General features: G+C 68.1%; 3 protein-coding genes across 3 annotated transcripts; 1 reads left to right on the top strand and 2 right to left on the bottom strand.

Moving 5' to 3' along the window:
• Positions 1-314: 314 nt before the first annotated feature.
• On the bottom strand, positions 315-10754 carry CHLRE_09g387023v5 (uncharacterized protein). The gene is made up of 7 exons (XM_043065423.1): positions 10536-10754; positions 10075-10141; positions 2916-9920; positions 2664-2730; positions 2410-2519; positions 2076-2163; positions 315-1848 (listed from the first exon to the last, which is right to left on the bottom strand). The coding sequence occupies exons 1-7, from the start codon at positions 10590-10592 to the stop codon at positions 1317-1319; spliced, it is 7926 nt and encodes a 2641-aa protein (XP_042921068.1). The 5' UTR covers positions 10593-10754; the 3' UTR covers positions 315-1316.
• A 136-nt stretch (positions 10755-10890) lies between these two features.
• Positions 10891-15728, top strand: CHLRE_09g387060v5 (uncharacterized protein). The gene is made up of 8 exons (XM_043065425.1): positions 10891-11218; positions 11321-11373; positions 11567-12085; positions 12346-12897; positions 13116-13372; positions 13570-13665; positions 13838-13943; positions 14145-15728. Exons 3-8 carry the CDS (start codon positions 11584-11586, stop codon positions 14687-14689), a joined length of 2058 nt encoding a protein of 685 aa, XP_042921069.1. The 5' UTR covers positions 10891-11218; positions 11321-11373; positions 11567-11583; the 3' UTR covers positions 14690-15728.
• A 10-nt stretch (positions 15729-15738) lies between these two features.
• Positions 15739-20074, bottom strand: CHLRE_09g387097v5 (uncharacterized protein). Its single transcript, XM_001694978.3, has 7 exons — positions 19055-20074; positions 18524-18808; positions 18021-18185; positions 17795-17843; positions 17499-17628; positions 16386-17275; positions 15739-16192 (listed from the first exon to the last, which is right to left on the bottom strand). Exons 1-7 carry the CDS (start codon positions 19933-19935, stop codon positions 15812-15814), a joined length of 2781 nt encoding a protein of 926 aa, XP_001695030.1. The 5' UTR covers positions 19936-20074; the 3' UTR covers positions 15739-15811.
• Positions 20075-20159: the final 85 nt, after the last annotated feature.

Here is a 20159-nt window from a genome sequence, read left to right on the forward strand (position 1 = left end):
TCCTGTCGCAAATGGGACCTCAGACGCACATTGTTATACCCCTAGGAATGGGAACTCCCGCCCAAATCCCAGGCCAGGCCGCCGAGACGCGAGGCCTGCCGCTGTTCGTCCAGGTGGTTTAGGAATGGCTTGCAATCAATTACTTTGCTGGTGGTTGGTAGGCAACGCTTGCGTCAGACGGGCGCCAAATTATCGGTTGGTGTACGGCGCGAGAAAAGGCGGTGGCTTGCGGGCCCGCCTCTGCGCTCGCTCGCGAGCTTTTGAGCTCGCCTCTGTTGCCCCCTCCCCCGTTTGGCTAAGACTTGCGTGCGCCAATGAGCTTGTCGTTACAACGGCCAGGCGTCGTGCGGATTCGCTGGTAGCCGTCAAGTGCAGGGACCGGGACCGCCCGACCGCTGAGGACATCCGTGTGCTCCCTAGTCTGTGAGCTGCGTCAGCAGGGACCCCTGTACTTTCCGGCCTCTGTACTGAAACCATGCGCTCTCGTGGGAAGTATCATGACTGTCATCCCATCGTCTCACATAATCACATTCAAATCTCCCAAAAGAGTGTATTCGTTGAGTTAAGCTCCACAAAGTTGCGCAACTCATGCGAGCCGCAATGCGTACGGCACACGCAACCACCGCATGCAAAACCATAGAGCAGAACTGGGCCAAGCCTTCGCTGCAAGTAAGTGCGCGAACTCCCGGTGCATTGGTGATATCCACATCATGGTCCTTCATCTGAGTGCACTTCGTAGGTCCGCTTACGCCTGGCCCCACGGCCGGCCCACCAACAGAGGCCGTCAAAGGTTCTGCGGGTCACCCACCAATCAACATCACCCTGCTACCCCCTGCTACCCATGCACCTGTGCCGCGCGCACCAAACATTATGTGCTCACCCTAATTGCTAGTCTTCGTAAGAATCAATGATGCCATCACTGCACACCGCACGCCATTGGTAATCCATTGCAGGCAGGCAAGAATTTATGCCATTCGTACTGCCCAGCTGATGGCAAGTCTGACGTGTAAACAGCGCAGGACACGCGTAAACCCCATCCAATGTAACAGGCGTGTCATCGCGCCCTCATCCAGGCAGCGTCAGCGCCTGGCGCTGCATATCTGTAGTAGGTGGTCGTTTGCAATGCTCGGCGGGCACCCGTCGTTTGGATGGGAGTGAATGTAAAACGACCGCGTCGCTGAGCGACCCCACCCAGCCCGTCTTATCATGTCAAGGCGGCACTATGTACACCCGCCGCCGTTACATTACCCTCAACATAATAAGCAACAAAGCTCTAGTTTTTACCGTCGCTGCTCGCAAAATCACGCAGACTTAGGTCACTCAAAGTCAAACCCGATGTTGAAGAATGGGGTCGCCAGCTGCTGTGCAGCATCAGCCTCCGCGGGCGCGGCACCGGCCGCCAACATGACACCCGCATCCGCGCCGCCACCGGACGCCACACCGCTGGGACCCGCGCCGCCCACGCTGGCGCTTGCCGCGTCGCCGGCGGACGCACTCCCCGACGGCAGCGCCGCGCCGCCGGCGCTGCTGGCAACCTGAGCGGCGGGTGCGTCCCTCATGTCCATCTCCATCAGCGTCGCGCTGAGGACGCCTAGCACAGCGCTCATGTCCGGCCGAGCCGCTGGCGAGTGCGCGAAGCAGGCCGCAATGAGGTCGCGGATGGAAGCGGGCACCGGCGGCAGAGCGCTGTAGTAGCCTCCGGCGCCCCCGCCCGAGGAGCGGCGGAGCGCTCCCGCGGAGGAGGTGGAGGGGCCCGGTCCGGCTGCGTCGCGGTCTGAGGCGGAGGCGTCAGAGGCGGGCTCGCCCTCCACGGGTGGGAGCGGCAGGCGCTCTCCCTTGACGGCGACCCTGTATGGTCGTATGGATGAAGACAAGGGCATCAAAGTGTCAGAGAGCTGAATGAAACAGCCGGTGCAAATAGCTGTGCGGGCGTCGCCACGCGCCGCCATCGGCTCCGCCAACCAACATGGGCAGCTAGCTCAGCTGCTGCGTCATTCACCAGCCATAGCCCCCGCGCTCCACACAGCGCCCGCACGCCACAGCGACCAGCCAAGCACCCGATCACCCACACTCACTGGAAGATGATCTGCACGTTGGTCTGCCCCAGCCAGGGGTACTCGCCGCTGATGAGCTCCCACAGCAGCACGGCGAACGAGTACACGTCTGTGTGTTCGGGTGGGCCAGTTGGATGATGTCGATGAGCAACATGGGCAGCGGTGTGGTGTGATGTGATATGGTCAGGGGGTTACATTCATGACTACTTAAGGAAGTGGTAGACGACGGGGTGTGATGCGACGGCGTCAGGGGGTTACAGACATACAAAGATGGGTGCCGGCAGGCCTTGGCGTGAAGGGGCGGAGGCAAGGTGTGGCGACCACCACGGCGGCCCTCTGTCGCTCCGGCGCGCACCTGTCTTGGGGCTGAGGCCGCCGATGTCGGTGTTGAAGCATTCGGGCGCCATGTAGGCGACACTGCCCTGGTCGGGCGTGCGCGTGGACAGGTAGGCCTTGAACTTGTACCTGCATTGTGCGCGTGTTGCCGGGGGTGGAGGCGAGAGGGATTGCTTGAAGGAAAGGAGGCATGCGGAAAGGACCGCCGCAGGTGACGGTGCGTCAGGACCGCATTCGTTGTCTTGGCATGCTAGCTCCGGCCCCGGGGCGCACCTGGCCAGGCCAAAGTCAGAGATTTTGGCGACACCGTCGTCGTCGATGAGGATGTTGGCCGGCTTCACTGCGGGCAGGCGATTAATCAGCGGAGCAGAACTTTCAGACCGTGCAATGGTTCTTCCAAGGGTTGGCAAGGCACCGCGTACGCAAAGGAACAAACGGCTCGACGCAAGTCACAGGCCACAGTGAGGACTCAGAACTACGGGTGACATTTGCCCGGAAGCACCGCTGCTGCTGTATCAAACTCACAGTCGCGGTGCACGATGACGGGGTGCAGCGCCTGCGCCAGGCCCGCCGCCACGTCCCTCGCCAGCCCCAGCGCCTGTCGCAGCGGCAGCGGCTCCGGCCCCGGCCGGTGGTGGATGACCGAGTCCAGGCTCTGGCTCATGAGCTGCATCACCAGGAAGATGTGCGGCGGCCGCATGCAGCCCCCGTACAGGCGCACGATGTTGGGGTGGCGCAGCCGGCTCAGGATGCTCATCTCGCTGTTGAAGGACATCATGTCACGCGCCAACGCGCGGGCGTCTGTGGCGACTGCCATCGACCCCTGGTGCAGCAGCTTGATCGCCACCAGCTGCTGCCGGTACACGCCGCGGTACACGGCACCAAAGGCGCCGCTGCCCAGCAGGCCGTCCCTGAACACGTGCACCTCGCCCGGGTCCAAGTCGAGGTTGACGCTCTGCGCCGGCGCCAGCAGCTGCTGCGGGCTCAGGCCCGGCGCTGCCTCGCGGCCGCGGCCACTGCGACCGCGGGCCGCGGCGGTGCCGCGGCCGTTGGTGCCTGCGGCGGTGCCGCGGCCACGGCCGGCGGTGCGGGCGGCAGAAGGCTGGCCCTGCGCCGGAGGCTGGGAGGCGGGCTGCGCCGCCGCCGCCGTTGCCGGCGCGTCGTCGTCGTCCTCCAGCTGGAGGCCCATGGCTGCTGCCGCCGCGGCGCCCCAGGCCATTGCTGCCGCCTCGTCGCGTTCGGCGATGGACTGAGGCACAGGCGCCGCTGCCGCTGCTACAGCCGCCGCTACTGCTGACACCTGCGAGCGCTGCTGCTGCTGCTGCTGGGCGGCCTCGGTGGCGCGGGGCGTGGAGCGCCTGCTGCTATCGGCGCCGGCCATTGCGGCGGCTCCACGAGCACCCTTGCCGGTCTTCCGCTGCGGCTGCGGCTGTGCCTGCTCTGCGGTCCCCGCAAGAACCCCCCCGGGACCTGCTCCCGCAGCTGCTGCACCTCTAGAGACATTAGGACCCTGGGCGGCAGCAGCGGCGCTTGCAACGGACTCAACCTGTGTAGAACGGGCGCTGGGCGGCAGCGGCCCGCGAAGGGCCTGCGAAGGCGCAGCCGGCTCCTGCTGCTGTTGGTGCTCCTGCTGGTGCAGCTGCTGCTGGTGCTGGTGCTGCTGACGTGCCTGTTGCTCCTGCGCCTGCTGTGCCTGCTGCTGTTTGTGCCCGTGTGGCTCCACGCTGTAGGCGGCGCTCGCGACGGACGGCGGCGGCGCCACGGAGGGCAGCGCGGCCATGAGTGAAGCCTGCGCGCTGGCAGAGGCGCCGGTGGCGGTGGTGGACAGCCCCCACGAGGTGGCGGCGCCCAGCTCTCCGCCATACATGCCGTACAGGCCGCCGCTGGGCGGCGCACCCGCCACCGCCACCGAGGAGGCAGTGCTGGTGCGGCGGTAGGGGAAGGTGGAGGCGAGAGAGGGCTGCGCCGCCATGACGCTGGCGGAGGGGCCCAGCGACCCCAGCGGAGAGCTGGAGCGCAGAGCGGCGCCGCCGGCCGGCGCCGCGAGCACGGTGGTGGCCGTGGAGGAGATGGGACCCGCAAGCTGCGACTGCCGGTGCGGGTGCAGCAGCTGCTGATGCAGGTGGGCGCCGGAGCTGCCCGCCTCACATGAGCCGGCGGCGGCAGCTGACATGTTGGAGCCGGCCCAGCCCGCCGGGTGCGGCTGCTGCGGAGGCGACGCGATGGAGGCATGCGGCGCCAGGCCTGGCGCCGCCAGCCGCCCGCCCGCAGCTGCGGTGGCGGCGTTGCGCGCCAGGCCCGGCGACCGACGGCTGTGCACGGCTGCAAGCGTGCCCGCAGGCGGCCGCGCAGGCGAGGAGGTGGAGGAGCCGCTGCCAGTGCCGGCGCCCTCCATGCGCTGCGACAGCTGCGCCGCCAGCCGCACCCGCCCGGCCGGCCCCTCCGCCTCACTCCACACGCCATCACCGCTGCCGCTGCGGCCCACCTCACCCAGGCCGCCACCGCCACTCGTCAGCATCGCGTCGCCATCACGCGAGTTCAGCGCTAGGCCGCTGCTGCCGCTGCCGGCGGTGCCACTGCGGCCCGGCGGGGCCGTGGGGGACGAGCCATGCCGCGACATGACGGCCCCGCTGCCGCTGCTCATGCGCCGCCGGTGCAGGCCGCCGCCGCCACCGCCAGCACCACCCGACGGGGCGGCGCCTCCAGCTGAAGCAGCCAGCTGCCGCTCCGAGCTCGCGCGGCTCACCGACATGGGGCTGCCGCCGAGCGAGGCCGCCGGCGAGGCGCCGGACCCCAGCGGGGACATGCCACTTGTGGTGCCGGCCAGGCGGGCGATCAGCGCCGCCGCTCCACCCAGCCCGGCATTAACGCTGGACGGAGTCACTGCAGCAGCCGCCGCGGCGGCAGCGGCCGCAGCAGCAGCGCCAGCGCCGCCAGGCGCTACAAAGGCGCTTCCGGCACCTGGCTGCGAGGTGCGGCCGCGCGCAGCGGGCTCACCGGCCGCCGCCGCCGCTGCCGCCGCCACCGCGGGCACGTCGACGTCCACCTCCACCTCCAGGGCTGGGTCGTGTGCGCCCGACACGATGGTGTGTAGCTCCGAAGTGAAGCGGGGGCGCCGCTGCAGCAGCGACGGCACCCCCGAAGGCGGCGGCGGCGGCGGCGGGATGCGTGCAATGATCGCAGCGGCTGCCGTCGCCGTCGCGTCACCGGTGGAGTTGACGGGGCTGATGGAGGGAAGTGCAGCCGGCAGTGCGGCCCCGGCGGTGGGTGCTGTGGCAGCAAAAGGTGCCACTTTCGGAGCCGGGTTGCCGCCAGGCGTGTGCGGGCCGACGACGGGCGTAGCGAAAGGCCGCGGGCTACGATCCGGCGGCGCCGCAGCAGCCCCCGGCGGAAGCACCGCATCTGACCGGGGGCTGGGGCCGGGGCCGGGGCTGCCCGAGTGCGGGCCGGCCGGCCGAGCGTGCGCTGGGGCGGGAGCGCCGCCGGCGGAGCCCCGCCGCGGCTGCGGCGGAGTCGCGGCAGCCGCCGGCTGCTGCGGCGCCTGCGGCGACAGCATGCGCGCCGCTGACAGCAGCAGCGCCGCATACAGCTGGTCGTACAGCTGCATGCCGGCGGCGCCGCCGATAACGCCGCCGCCGCCTAGCAGCCCGCCGGCACCAGCTCCCAGAGCGCTGAGCTGCTCGGCCAGGGGATCGTCGCCGCCGCCGTAGCTGCGGCGCTTGGGCCGGCCGCGGAGCAGCCCGCCCGGCCCCACCCCGGGCATCACGCCCGTGCCCTCACCAGCCCCCAAATGCCCCATGCCAGTGCCCAACCCCGCGCTGCCCGCCGCAGCGTACGCCGAGTGCCGAGCCGACTTGGAGCCGCCTGCCGGCGCGCCGCCGGCAGACCGGGACAGTGTGGCACGCTGGCCAGGGGCCTGCTGCTGCCCCGGCAGCGGGTACGGGTGGTGCGGGTGCTGCTGGTGTTGCTGCAGGGCCGCGCCATAGGCGGGCTGCAGGTGCGACTGCCAGGCCGGGTCGGCTGGCAGCGGCAGTGACAGACGGCGATGGCGACGGTGTTGCCGCGTCACGGGCTGTAGCGCCGCCAGCAGACCCGTCAGCGCTATGGAGCTGCGGCCTTCCAGAGCTTGCAGGCCCGGCACCTCGACGCCGGCACCCGCCTCCATGCCCGCCACCCCCGCCGTGCCTGGTGGCAACGCGCCGCTGGCACCCGGCCCAGAAGAGTCGGCGTCCTCCCAGTGCGGCGAGAGCATGTGCTGGGGCTGGTGCGGGTGGTACTGCTGGTGCTGCAGCTGCGGGGCAGCGAAGGCCGAGGGCGCGGTATGCTGGTGGCTGTAGCTGTGGCTGGTGTGCGCCGCTGCCTGGATGGGGTGTGTGGACATGTGATGGTATGGAGGCGGAGGGCTGTGCGGCTGCCGGTGCAAAACGTGCGGCTGACCCGCCGCCGCCGCCGCCGCAGCCACCGCTGCAGCGTGCGGGGTTGTGGGTGGTGACAGCGCAGCCGCCGCCGCCGCCACTGCCGCAGCGGCTGCCAGCAGCTGCTGCTGGTCAAACGACCCGAGCAGGCCGCTGCCAGCACCCGGCTGCTGCTGCTGCTGCTGTGGAGGGTGCGGGCGGATGGCGGGCAGGCCCGGTGCCACGCCAGTGACGCTGCCGGGCCCGGTGCCGATGCCGCCGGTGTGGTGATGGTGGTGGTGATACTGAGAGGCGCGTGCGGCGGGTGCCGGCGGCGACCAAACCTGCGGCGGCGATGCCGGGTACGGCAGGTTGCGCACGCCGTGACCGCTGCCGGGTCCCGCCGCAGCCGCAGCCGCCACGGCGGTGGCCCGGCCCCATCGGCCGCCACGGCGCCGCTGCCCCGTCTCGTCGCTGGCACGGCGGGCGCGCGCACGACCCAGCGACCCAGCGGCTGCGTACGGCGACAGGGACTCGTAGTGGTGGTAGGGGTACGGGTAGGGGTAGTAGCCCGAAGCTGCGGCTGCTGCAGCTGCCGCCGCCGCCGCCGCACCGGCGAAGGGCCCAAGCAGCGAAGGCGGCGGCCACAGCGCACCGTCCGTGCCGCGAGCGTAATGGCTGGCGGCCGCGGCAGCGCGGCCGGCATGGAGCCGCCGCCGTGCTGCCGCATCCTCCACGGCAGCGGCAGCGGTGCCGAAATCCCACGCTTCCTCAGCATACGCATCCGCTGCATCTGCAGAGCAGGCGGCGACGGAGCCGCCGGCGCCACCTGGCGACGCCGCAACATTGCCGCTGTCCGCTGCCGCCATTGCCGCTGCGCTGGGCTCGCCGGGCAGCTGTGTTGAGGTGGCGGGACGTGAGGCGCCGCTGCCCGCATCCTGGAAGGGGTCGGACACGGTGCGGCGCAGACGCGACACCGGCGGTCCGAAGGCGGTGCCGGGGAAGCCGGCGTTCGCGGTGGCAGCGGCAGCAGCGGAGCGCAGAATCGCGCCCATCTCCGTCGCGTTGGCGGGGCTGTTGGGCGGCAGAGGCAGCACGGATCCAAGCCAGCCGCCGCCTCCAGTGCCGCAGTCGCCTCCGGCGCCGGTGCTGCTGAAGGGGCCCGCGAAGGTCTCTCCACTGTAGCCCGGTGCCGTGAAAGGCGTGAAGGGCGAGGGGAAGTCGAAGCGGATGGACCCGCTGCCGGCCGCGCCCAGGCCGCTGTGAGGCCATGCGGCAGCTGCCGCCGCTGCTGCGTAGCGGTAAGGCGATGAGGGCGGCGGCTGCGACGGGAACGGCGCGGTGCCCGGCTGCGGCGTCTGTACCGGCGGCCCGGGGAAGCGGCTGGTAGGCTGTCTCCGCCGCCCGGCCGCAGCACCAGCACCGCCGGTGTCCGAAGAGGAGTAGAAGGCGCCGTCATCGGAGGACACCCCCACGGCGGCGGCACCGGAGCCGCCACCATCAGCGCCGGATTCAACGTCAGGCACGAGGCCGCTCTCCGCGCCGATGGAGCCGCCGCCGTGCACGGCCAGAAACGTAGAGGACGCCTCTGTGGCGGATGAGTCCCGCAGCGGCAGCGGCAAATGGCCGCTGCCAGCTCCTGCACCCCCGGCAGCAGTGAGCGCCAGGGCGCGGTCAACAAGCGCGCGGCTGCCGCCGCCAAACCGCCCGGCGCTTGGGCCGCCCACGGCGTCGTTACCACCGCCAGGGCTGGCGGCGGGCCCGATGAGTTCCGAGGCGGTGGCGGAGGCAGCGGGCGAGATGGTGGGCGGGCGCGCTGCGGCCATTGCCGACATGTAGGCGGGACCTACGTTGCCGCTGCCGGGCAGCAACATGCCGCTGGCTGCGGCGCTTGTGAGCGCGACCAGGCTGCCGGTGGTGGCGCTGGAGGGCGAGAGCAGCAGCGGCGTGGCGGCGTGCGGCATGGAGGTCACGATGGCCAGGTCCTGCAGCGGCACCCTGCTGCTGCTGCCGGCCACGGCTGCCGCAGCCGCCGCAGTCGCCGTCGCGAAGGATGAGGACGCTGGAGAAGCCGCCGGCAGCGCCGGCCGACTGCTACCAGGAGTCTGTGCTACCCGTGCCTCAGCGGCGCCGCCATGCGGCGACGGCTGTGGCGAGGGACCGCTGCTGCTGCCGCTTTCGATGCGCAGTGCAGCCGCAGCCGCGACCGCAGGCAACACCGCCGCCTTGGCCCGTCCTGCCAGCGACCCGGCAGCACTGCCGCCGCTGCCGCGGTCTGGCCCCGCCTCCGGCGGTGCCAGCTCTGCGGTTGCCATTTCGCCCTCTTCCTCCGAAGGCGACTCCAGCAGCACCTGGTCTGTGGACACCGCCGCCTCGTCCTCGCCCGCCTCCTCCTCAGTGAGCCCGTCACTGCCCTCCTCGGCCGTTACCGCACCGTCCTCCCCCTCCGGCCCTTCCGGCCCCTCCTCCTCCTCGCCCTCCTCGCCCTCCTCCTCCTCGCCCTGCTCGTCAAGGTCGTGCTCATCCTCTAGGGGCTCCCCGTACTCGTCATCATCATAAAGGCCCTCCTCGTCCTCGTCCTCCTCCTCCACATCCTCCACATCCTCCTCGCTGACGCCGCGAGCCGTCTCCCAGGGGGCTGCGCTTGCGGAGGCGTGCCGCCGGTGGCCCGGCCGTGCTCCCGCTGCCCCGACCGCCGCACCCTGCGGCGAGTAGATGGGCTCCAAGAAAGAGGATCCACGAGTGGCACGAGTAGACACCAACGGCCCTGCTGGCGCCTCCCGGCCTGCGGGGCCAAGCGGCGGCCGGCCGACGCCGCCGGGCGCCGCAGCGGGTGGTGGCGGCGCTGCCGGCCGCGCAAAAAAGTCCGTCAGAGGCAGCAGGTCACCTAGCCAGCTGCCCAGGAGGAATGTGCCCCGGTTGCTGGCAGGCGCCGCCGCTGCCGCCGCCGCGGCTGCTGCGGCCGAAGCCGCTGCATTCTCCTGCCGGCGGCTGGGCTCCGCCCGCGGCGGTCGGCCCGCGCGGGCTGCTCCCGCTGTTGCTGCAGCGGCTGTTGCCGCGGCCGCCGGGCCCAAGGCAAGGCTGACGTGTAACCCCTTCGCAGCTGGTGCGGCCGCAGCCGCAGCCATGGGGGCCGCTGACGGGGTGAGGGCGGGCGCAAGGCGTCTAGGATAACCCAAGCCACTCCAGGGTGGGCGAGCTGCATCGGGTGAACCTGCCCCATTTCTGTCCCATTGCGTCCTCCTTGCCGTTCTGCGCCGGCCTCAAACACAAACGCTGTCTTCACGCACTGTCCTCAAATACACAACACAACACAACACAACAGCACAACAGCACAAAGTTGATGTCGACATCAGCCTGGGCGGCACGGGGGCTGGGCGGCACGGGGGCTGGGCGGCACGGGGGCTGGGAGTGTGGCAACTACGGCGTTAGGGGCGGCGGCCGGTGCAACTACACATGCGGAGGTAGTGAGGGAGAGTCGGCAGCAGGCTGGAACGAGCCCAGCGAGGGAGGGTCGCCGCGGTAGCACCCGGTAGCACCGCATCGCGATGCGAGACGTGGACCAGGGTTCCAGGCTCTGCTCGCCCACGGCCCCAACACAGATGCTCTAGGTGCCCAGACACCACCGTCCCCGAAGGCAGCCGCGCCTCAGACACGGCGCGCACGGGGTGCGGCGGCATGGGGTTTCGGGTTTGGGGGTGGAGTTTGGGAAGTGGAGAGTGCGCCGTGTTGATGGCCCTCCCATGCGTACCCGGCCGTATACGAACTCCTCCTCGCCATACTTCTTGTCCCACACGCCTGCGTCCATGCCGGCTTGCTGCTTGGTACCCGCTGCGCAGGTACCGTTGATGCTAGCCGGTTCGGGGTTGAGCTGATAAGGATAGAGCTTGGCGAGGAGTGCAAGCAGGATGATTGGCCCGAGGAGGAGGACGATAGGCACAGTTGCAGAGCTGTTACTGGTCATAAATCGACGGTTGACACGCTTTTTGATGTTTGTTATGTGCGCGGGAAAAGACGCGCCTGGCCACGTCAACCTCCATGCACATGGAATTGGGGGACATTCCGACTGTTTACGTGATGCCTTTTAGTTGACCCTTCCTTTTCACCTCATTAATCCTTAGTTGTGCATCCAAGTATTTATAAGCTGGACGGATTCGCTGCTGTGACCAAGCCAAGCTTTCTCTCTTTCGCCGTGACGCCCTGTTAGTATTCCTTCAACCAGAGTCTCTTGCCTTTGGTTAACTCTTTCTGAGCGCGCTAGCAGCGCGCGGCCAGGGTAGTCAGCGAGCAACCGGTCGTCGACAACTTGGGCTGACGCGTCCGGCAGTCGCCCCGCGGAGCGTGCCTTGCCAAAATGACTGCGCCAGCCAGCGGCGCGGGCTCAGGGGGCCTCAGCTTTGATGATGCACTAAGTCGCTACGTTGGCGAGTTCGGGTGAGCACAGGTGCACTGTGTAGCAGGCCGTTGCCAGCACATGGCTCGACCCTTGGAACCACTCTCCCTCCGTTCCTTGTACCTGCAACTCACCCATGACAGGAGAGCTCAGATTCGCCTGCACTGCATTGCATCCATCTTCTGGATTGGCAACGGCAAGTATCCGGGTCGGGGCTCCTGGGGCTGAAGGTGGTCCGGGAGGAGTGGCTGCACGGCCTGCAGACTGCGGGAATGGCTGCTCTGGGCATCGGGGCTTTCCCACATGCATCACGATTCACGACTGGACCCACTGCCCCCAGCATATGACACCCTATGCTGCACTCTCCACTTGTCCCAACGCCCGCACAGCCCTGCTCATCTTGCTCATGGTCTTCCACGTCTCGCCCTCGCCCATCAAGATGCACTGGTGGGCCTGCAGCGACCCCGCCGACGAGCACTGCGCGGCGGTGTTCGCACTCGCCGACCCCAGCAAGGAGTTCTGCACCCTCTCCCGCGACGCCTGGTCCTGGACGCACTCGCGCTGGTCCGTAATCAGCCAGTTCAACCTGGTGTGTGGGTCGGCCTGGAAGAGCCAGCTGGCCAACGCGGGCTTCTTCATGGGCTATCTCATCGGCAGCGGAGTATTCGGCGGCGTCTCCGACAGCCGCGGCCGCAAGCCGGTGCTGTTTGGCTGCACCGCCTTTGGCGCGGCCTGCACGGTGGGCGTGGGCCTAGCGCCCAACTACGTGGTCTACTTCATCATGCGCCTGCTGACCGGCATCGGCGCGGCGGGCCAGGCGCTGACCGCATACATCCTGGCCACTGAGTCGGTGGGGCCGGCCTGGCGCGGCACCGCGGGCGTCACCACGCAGTGCGTATTCATCTTCGGTGAGGCCGGGAGGGGAGGGGCTGACATGCCCCAGCCCAACAAAGGGGAGGTTAGTAAGGGGAGGGCGAGGCTGAGACAGTGTTGAAAGGTGGGGCGATCTGGGTCGCTGATCACACACCAGGGTCTTTCGGCGTCGGAGGTGCATGTGCGCGTGTGCGGAGAAGGCGCGGTCGTGGCACCCATGCCCTGGGCCCTATCATCCCGCCATGCCACACGCCCTGGCCTGCCCTGCATTGCCCTGTCCTGTCCTGTCCTGCAGGCGAGTTCGTGCTGGTGCTCATTGCCTACGTGGCGCGGCCTTGGCGCGTGCTGTCCTTCACCGTGGCCGTGGTTAACGCGGCGCAGCTGCTGCTGTGGCCGTTCCTGCCCGAGTCGCCGCGCTGGCTGCTGGTGCGCGGGCGGGTGGAGGAGGCGACCGCCGTCCTGGCCAAGATAGCCGCCGGCAACGGCCGGGCCATGCCGTCGGAGCCGCTCGCCTCGGCGGCCCATAGCGGCGATAGTGGAACTGCCGTGGCCGCAGCGGCGGAGGAGGGGACCTCGCTGATGGCCGCGCACGCGGAGGCCTTGGCCGCCGGCAAGCACGACAGCGGCATTGCGACCACCAGCAGCGCCAGCAGCGGCACCACCACGGCAGCGGCAGGCGCAGGCTCGAGCTCGGGCGGCGAGGCGGGGCATGAGAAGCCGCTGGGCCTGACGGCGATGCTGCTGAGCGACCGGCACATGCTGCGGCGCTTCCTGGTGCTGGCGTACGTGTGGATGGTGGTGTGCATGACCTACTACGGCATCTCGCTGGCGCTCAGCGGCCTGCCGGGTAGGTGCGGGTGTGGGTAAGGGTTGGTGCGGCTGTGCCGTGCCAGTTCTGCAGCCTGGAAGTGGCCGGGTGGGGCGGCTGCATGACGCCCGAAGCTCAATGTCGCCCCAACTCTGCTTGCTTGTCGCTTGCGGCGCGGCGACTTGCGCTTGCGTTCTGCCCATGCGCCGGTCCTTGCGCACACACTCACACGCCCCTGCAACCGGCTGTCTCCACAGGATCCATCTACGTGTCGTTCATGATCGCCGCCGCTGCCGAGCTGCCCGCGAACCTGGTGGCGGCGTGGGCCATCGACCGCTTCGGCCGCCACAACACCATGGCCTGGGGCATGCTGCTGGGCGGCGCCGCCTGCCTGGCCTGCGCCTTCGTGCCGGCCGGCCCCGCGTCGTCGGCGTTTGCGGCGCTGGGCAAGTTCGGATGCGCGGGCGCCTTCACTATCGCCTCCATCTTCACCAGCGAGATGTTCCCCACACTGGTGAGCCGGCGGGCGGGCTGGGGCGGGGCGGAACGTCGGGCGCTGGCGCGGTGCCGGGCATAGGCTTGCCTCCATGGGTGACAAGGATGCGCGACATGGAAGCTGGTGGCACCTGCATAAGGCATGTGGTTGCCCATGATTTTGGGCCCAAGCCGGCCTTGTGACTCGATGCCTCTCCGCTCCCTTCCGCCCTGCAGGTTCGTAGCGCGGTGCTGGGCGCGGAGAACGAGGCGGCGCGTGTGGGCGGCATAGCGGCGCCGTTTATTGTGTTGGTGGGCGTCAGTACTGGCCAGGTGTGTGAGAACGTGCTCGGTTGGGACGAGGGCGATGGATACGCCAGGCGGGTTGGGTGGGGCCGGGTTAGCTATTTGCAGATGCCAGCAACAAGTGCGCGGTGCCGGTAGTCACCGTGGGCCCGACGTGACGTGTGTGCTGTGCCCGTGTGCGCACTGCCGCGCAACGCAGGGCGCCATGCCCTTCATCATCTTCGGCATCGCCTCGCTTGTGGCGGGCGCCGCCATCTTCACGCTGCCGGAGACGCTGGGCACGCGCCTGCCCGACACCATGCAGGGTGAGCGGCCGCTGTGCATACCATAGCATGCACGCGCCTCCCGGGCCTTCACTACCGCAGCCTCGTGCTTGGGACGTCGCTACGGCGCGCGCCCCAGTCCAGCTACTGCATCTTCTGGTCCGCTTCTCCTTTATTGTTTTATCCCCTTACTGACTCGTGCCAAACACCGTCTCCCCCTTGCACGCGCCCGCGTACCTACAGACATGGGCGGCATCCAGTCCATCTTCACCACCCAGCCCTGGCGCGCCGGCGGCTGGCGCCAGACCCTGCGCGAGATGTTCCGCGCGCGCGGCGGTCCTGGCACCGTCAACCGCGCCTCGCCGCACGCCGCGCCCGCCAAGGGCAAGACGCCCTCGGGCTTCAACATCACTGCTGCCATGGCCACCGCTGACGGTAGCGCGCGCGGCGGCGCGCCCTCGAACGCTTCTGTGCACGCGGTGGCGGGGGGCAGCAGCAGCGGCCTGACCTCCGCGCACGGCGCCGGCGGGGGTGGCAACGGCTCAGTGGAGATCGGGCAGGTGTCGTACGGCGGGTACGGGCCCGTACACGATGACGACCCCCACGATGGGCACCACACGACCGGCGGGAATGGCGGGCTGCTGCACTCGGCGACGGCTTACTCGGACGCGCACTTCGGCGGTGCCAGCGGCGGTGGTGGTGCGGCGGCGGGGGCGGGCGTCATGCACAGCCGAAGCGACGGCGTGCACCTCGCGAACGGCCGCCACCAGCCAGCGACACGTTTCTAAGCAAAGGAGGGGCACTTGCACGCGGTCCATTTTTAGATAGAAGAAGAATCGGAACGTGAACACGTACTATTACCGTGCTTATTGTGACGGCCTATGGCCTGTGGCATTCAAGGGGTGCACAGCCGAACGAATGGGATGCGCGGGGTGTAGACCACCGTGCGGCAATGCCACTTGTGTGAGCCGCATAGTGCCATGCAGGCTGCACATTGGGACTCCTTTGTGGCGCTTGCACGTGTGTCAGGGTGATGCTTCCACGCGATGTGAGAGGAACGTGGGCGGGGGTGGCGAATGGGCTGGGACATTCATGTCGGGATGGAGCGGGAGCAGCGGTGCGCCTTGCCGCGATGTTACTGGGGCATGAACGGGTATGGCAACAGGCATGGGCAGCAGGAATCACAGTCAAATGGTGTGCGCGTGTGTGTGTGTGTGTGTGTGTGTGTGTTAAAGAGCACAAGGAAAACGTATGTGTGTGTTAATGAGCACAAGGATGACGTGTGTGTGTGTGTGTGTGTGTGTGTGCAGTGCGCACTGAGCAGTGCGTGTGGCCGGTAGTGTGCGATGCATGTGAGATCCTTTTTGTACGCATTGCATGCACGCTATGCGGGATGTCGCGACCAGGTCGGCATGGTGTGAGCGTATATATTCTTCAAGGAACCCAGCGTTTTGCCAGGCAGGTGCTTGAGATGCTGAGTCCGTTCTGCGAGTGCTAGTATGTGTAGCAACGGCAGTACGGTACACAGGAGTGCGGTGCGCCATGGCTTCTGGCTGACGCCACGTCCACATTGAGGCGTGCGGACACATGAGCGGGAAGAAGCACGCCGGCGTGCGGCCGGCATATCAGAGATATTACAATCAGTGTGTTTATCAGGAGCACTGGAACAAAGAGTGCCGCCGTTTGTGTGGCGGGGACATGGCAAGCGGCTTTCTTAGCACTGTGAGTGCGGGACTGCCGAAAGACCAAAGACCATTACGCTGTGTGTGGCTGTGAGCGATGCCAGGTGGATTTCGCGAAGTTGCAATGACTAAACATGTCTCTGCACCTGAGATTGTCCTCGAGTCTCCTGTTCGCGCGGTATGGCAGCTCGTGCGCGCTGTTGCACGCACCCGACGCTCCTCCCTCCTTTACGACGTCTGCGCTACCGCCGCCCGCCGCGCCGAAACGAGCGCCTCCACGTACGTCGACAGCTCACACCTCTCACGCTGATGCACGCGCCGGTACGCTGTCCGGACCAGCGCCTGCTCCTCATCCACCTCCGCCCCCGCCTCCTCCGCCAGCCAGCACACGGCCGCCACGCCCCACGTCCTCGGCCCGTCGTCGTAGCTGATGTCGCCATCCGGCATGTAGCCGCCCTCATCCATCACCATCTCCTCGGGTGGGAAGTAGTCGCTGGGGTGCACGACCGCATGCAGGAATGTGTGGGGAGCCAGGGGCGCGCCGCAGGCGTGCAGCGTGCGCAGCGTGGCGAGGTCGCCCCCGGCCCACCCGAAAGCCAGGCCCGGGCCCTGAGCCAAGCGTGTAATCACGGGAAAGCGGAGAGATGTCAGGGTTGGACTGGTGCCTGCCTGAGTGGGACAACGTGCGGGCGTTGACGCAGCAGGGTGGCGGTGGATGTATGGAGGCTGACGTTCGCAACGCGCCTAAAACCACGCGTCGCAGCAGGCGGTTGACGTGGCACATAAGGCTTCCTGAACTCACCCCTAGCGACCAGCCCTTGGCTGCCCACCACTCCAGCACTGTCTGGTCGCCCACCACAGCCGCCGCCGCGAAGCAAGCGCCGGCGTCTGCAGGCAGCACACCACGCGTGTGCAGCCACTCCAGCAGCGCCACACGGCTGACCCCGCCGGCGCCCGCGCACGCACCGCCACAGCTGGCGCGTCCACCACTGCCTCCGCCTCCACCACTGCTGGAGCTGACGCCGACGCCGTCGCTAGTCAGGGCCCTGACAACAGTGTTGCGGCACCACGAACCGCCACCGCCAAACCGCCTGACACCGCCGAGCTGGCCGTCGCTGTCCAGCTCCTGCCCCGCGGCCACCGCTGCGGCGTAGGCCATGTCGCCGTCACGCGGGCACCTCTCCGCCCACAGCCACTCCAGCAGCCCAATGTCGCGTGTGCCCACTGCCGCAGCAAACGTGAAGGCATTCCACTGACACCCCCGCCGCCGCAGCCAGGTTAGCACCTCGACGCTCCCAAGTGCGCCGCTGCCAGCCGCCGCCGTCGCCACAAGCGGGCTCAGCGGCGGGCTTGCCTCCCGCAGCAGCACGTCCAGCACCCACTCAAGCACCGGCACCGAGCCCGAGCGCGCCGCCGCCTGAAGCACCTCCATGTTGCACTCGGTATCACTTGCGCCGCGCCCGACCCAGCCCTGAAGGCCCCGAAGGAACTCAAGGCAGCTGAGGCGCCCAGCTTCCGCTGCCGCCACAGAAACCTCGGTCCGGCTAGCCGCGCTGTAGTCAAAGATGCGCCGTGGCGCGTGCATTGCGGTGGCGACGGCGGCGGCCCCGCCGCCCGCCTGCTGTTGCCCGCCGGTGCCCTCGATGAGCAGCCGCAACTCAGGCACCCAGCCCTCCGCGGCGGCCTTGAGCGCTGCAAGCCCAGAGCATTACGCCCAGAGCATTGCGGATTTGAGGCAAACGGAAGGGAAGCAGCAGCGAACCAGTTCCAATCGGGCAAGCAGGCAGACAACACCACGGTATGTGGCCTGAGTGACACAGCGAAACCGGCATCGACAGTGCGTCACAACATTACTCTACTGGGTGTGTGCCGATTTCAGGGCCTTGACACCCAACGCCCCATCCAGCGCACTGACCTTGGTGCGAACCGAGGCCGTAGCCTTGCTGCTGCAGCCACTCCCAGCGATCCCGCGGCGGCGTGCCCCAGCCGCTGAGGCGCTCGACCCGCAGTGGGCTGTGCCGCTCGTCCACGACGAGCCACAACACCTGTGCAGGATGGGGATCAAGAGCTACACGGGTGTCGAGCCAGGTAGGAAAGAAAATCCATGCAGGCGCCAAGTCGCACGGAAGCGCGCCAGGGCAACGAAAAGCCCGGGTGTCAGCAGCAGAACCACAGGGCGGGCCCCGGCGATCCCCCACCGCCCCAGCCCACCTTGGCTTTCCAGTCGGCCGTCTCGCTGCAAGCCGCTGCGTCCAGAGCCCTGCACGCACAGAAAATTACACAGCGACACCCCTACTCGGCATCGGGTGATTGTAGTCATACGAGTTGCTCAAGTGCGCGCGGCGAGTCAGCTGCAGGAGCTTCCCCCTGCCGGGGCGGGGCGGGCCGGGGTTCGCGGCGGCAAAAGGGTCCGTAATAGTGCGAACGCGACACGTACTTGAACAGTAAGTACTCTGGCAACTCCAACGGCTTGTCATAATAGCCGCTGTCGCAGGTGCCGCTGCCGCGAGCCGCAATGGCGGCGAAGCGTTCACTGCCCATGCACTCCACCAGCTGCGACCACCGGCGCTGCAGGTCGCCCAGAGGCAGGTGGCGAGCCGCGCTGCGTGCGGTGGGAAGTGTGATGGGAGCAAACGGCAAGCTTAACATATGTGCTTAAACCGGTACTATACCGTAATACCGGCACCGTATATGCCGAGGTGGGGGCTAGGAGCATCCAGGCATAGGCACCTGACACCAAGCAAAGGGCGACTGGCAGGTATCGCATTTATTTGCGCGTGCACATGTACGGTATGCTGTTACACACCAGCAACAGCAACAGCGAGCGACAGCGACAGCGACAGTAGTAGCGCCCAGGGCCCCGCCTCCTCCTGGTAGGTGCCAAGCAACAGCAAACTGATAACCACCCGAACCACGAGCAGCAGGCTGTGACTGACTCACTGCAGCGCCAGCCAGCCCAACACCAGTCCGCGTGTGGACACAGGCCAGCGGTCGGCGGCGCGCCGTACCAGCAGCTCCTCCATTAGCGCCTCGTGCCCGCCGCGCGCCGCGCCCTCCTCCGGCGTGTCGGCGGGGAGGTTGTAATGGCCGGGCTCCACAACGCCCATGTCCGGCCTGTAGCCATTGTCCAGCAGCCACATGACGGCACCACGGTGGCCCTCCTCAGCCGCGAGGCCGATGCCGGTGTTGGCCATGGGGCAGCCCCGCGAGTGCAGCAGCGCCAGCCTGGGAAAGCAGGCAGGAGGGGAGGGGGGGCAGCAGCGTCAGGCTCGTGCCGTATTGGGGTTTGTACGGCAATTGCGAGGGAGGCACGTGTCGTACAGGCACCAGGCATGGCCAAGGGCACGGCCAAGCTGGCGGGTAGCAGATGCCATGCAGCACCAGGGCGCTGCGTGGTTTGAACCAAAGGCGAGCAGCACGGCCGGCATGGCGCATTCCGCATGCCTTGGTGCACGGGCGCACGTGGCTCACATGGGCACGTGGCCGGCGATCGCGGCGGCGCGCATGTGGCTGCGGCCCAAGCGGAAGTAGTCGGGCTGGCGGTCCAGCAGCAGCGCCACGTTCTCAGCGACGCCGCTCCTGATGGTGGCCGTAAGCAGCCGGTCGCGCTGGTTTACAGGCAGCCGCCGCATCGCTGACGCCTCGGTGCCGGCTGGAGCGGCGCTAGCGGGAGCGGCGCCGCCGCCACTGCTGGTGGCACTGCCAGTGCCACAAGGCCGCGTTGCAGCATCGGCAGCGGCGCCCCACTGCCGCGCGAAGGCGTGTTGAGGCACGGGCTGACTCAGGCGGACGACGCCAGCCGCTGGTGGCGTCGAGTTGCGCCCCACGCTGCCAGTTGATGATGTTGTAGAGGCTGCGGTGGCGGAGGCGGCGACACCTGTTGCGCTCGGGTCCAGCGCATGTGCCGCCGCCCGGTTCACCAGCCGCAGCGTCAGCAGCACCTCATTGGGAGGCATGTGTGCGGCGATGCCACGAATCAGGCCCGGAACCCACACGTCGGCGGCAGAGCTGGCTGCAGCTGCTGCCACCTCGACGGCGGCTACAGCCGCCTCAATGGCTGCAGCCAGCTGAGCCGCCCGTACGTCCCGATGCGCCCGCCGCTGTTGCAGCTGCGCCTCTTGCTTAGCCCGCTGCTGCTGCAGCCCCTGCCGCCGCGCCGCCAGAGCGCGCTCAGCTGCCGCTAGCTCCAGCGCCCTTCGTTCCAGATCCACGCGAGCAGCATCTACATCCAGCTGGTCACGCTGTAGCTGGATCTCCTGCGCACGCACATCCAGAGCTGCGTGGTGCAATGTGGCGGCATCGGCTGTAGCCTCCTGCTCCAGCTCCTGTCCTTGCTCCAGCATGGAGGCCATTGCAAGCGCCTCTTCGGATGCTGGTGCCGCTTTGGATGACACGACCCGTAGTTTGTGCAGAAGGCTGCTTAAGTGGGTGTTGGCCGTGTGGCCATGGCCATCGGCAATCCTGACACCCGGACTACTCCCTTCTAGGGTGGTTCCATAGAGTTACTCATTGCATGCCCTTATTTGCTGCTTATTCCGCACAAGTCTGAGGGAATGTTTTTTCGCGCGCATCGTGT

This window comes from Chlamydomonas reinhardtii, chromosome 9 (assembly GCF_000002595.2).
Source record: "Chlamydomonas reinhardtii strain CC-503 cw92 mt+ chromosome 9, whole genome shotgun sequence".
NCBI classification, from domain to species: domain Eukaryota; kingdom Viridiplantae; phylum Chlorophyta; class Chlorophyceae; order Chlamydomonadales; family Chlamydomonadaceae; genus Chlamydomonas; species Chlamydomonas reinhardtii.

Coding starts and splice junctions, on each gene's coding strand:
- CHLRE_09g387023v5 (XM_043065423.1), bottom strand. CDS start 10,592: ATGGACGCAGGCGTGTGGGACAAGAAGTATGGCGAGGAGGAGTTCGTA. Junction 10,142..10,535: donor AGGAGTTCGTATACGGCCGG/GTACGCATGGGA, acceptor CGTGCCGCCCAG/GCTGATGTCGACATCAACTT. Junction 2,731..2,915: donor CGTCATCGTGCACCGCGACT/GTGAGTTTGATA, acceptor GCCTGCCCGCAG/TGAAGCCGGCCAACATCCTC.
- CHLRE_09g387060v5 (XM_043065425.1), top strand. CDS start 11,584: ATGGTCTTCCACGTCTCGCCCTCGCCCATCAAGATGCACTGGTGGGCC. Junction 12,898..13,115: donor GGCGCTCAGCGGCCTGCCGG/GTAGGTGCGGGT, acceptor CTGTCTCCACAG/GATCCATCTACGTGTCGTTC. Junction 13,944..14,144: donor CCTGCCCGACACCATGCAGG/GTGAGCGGCCGC, acceptor GCGTACCTACAG/ACATGGGCGGCATCCAGTCC.
- CHLRE_09g387097v5 (XM_001694978.3), bottom strand. CDS start 19,935: ATGGCCTCCATGCTGGAGCAAGGACAGGAGCTGGAGCAGGAGGCTACA. Junction 17,276..17,498: donor CGGCCTCGGTTCGCACCAAG/GTCAGTGCGCTG, acceptor CTGGGCTTGCAG/CGCTCAAGGCCGCCGCGGAG. Junction 16,193..16,385: donor CCAAGGGCTGGTCGCTAGGG/GTGAGTTCAGGA, acceptor CGCTTGGCTCAG/GGCCCGGGCCTGGCTTTCGG.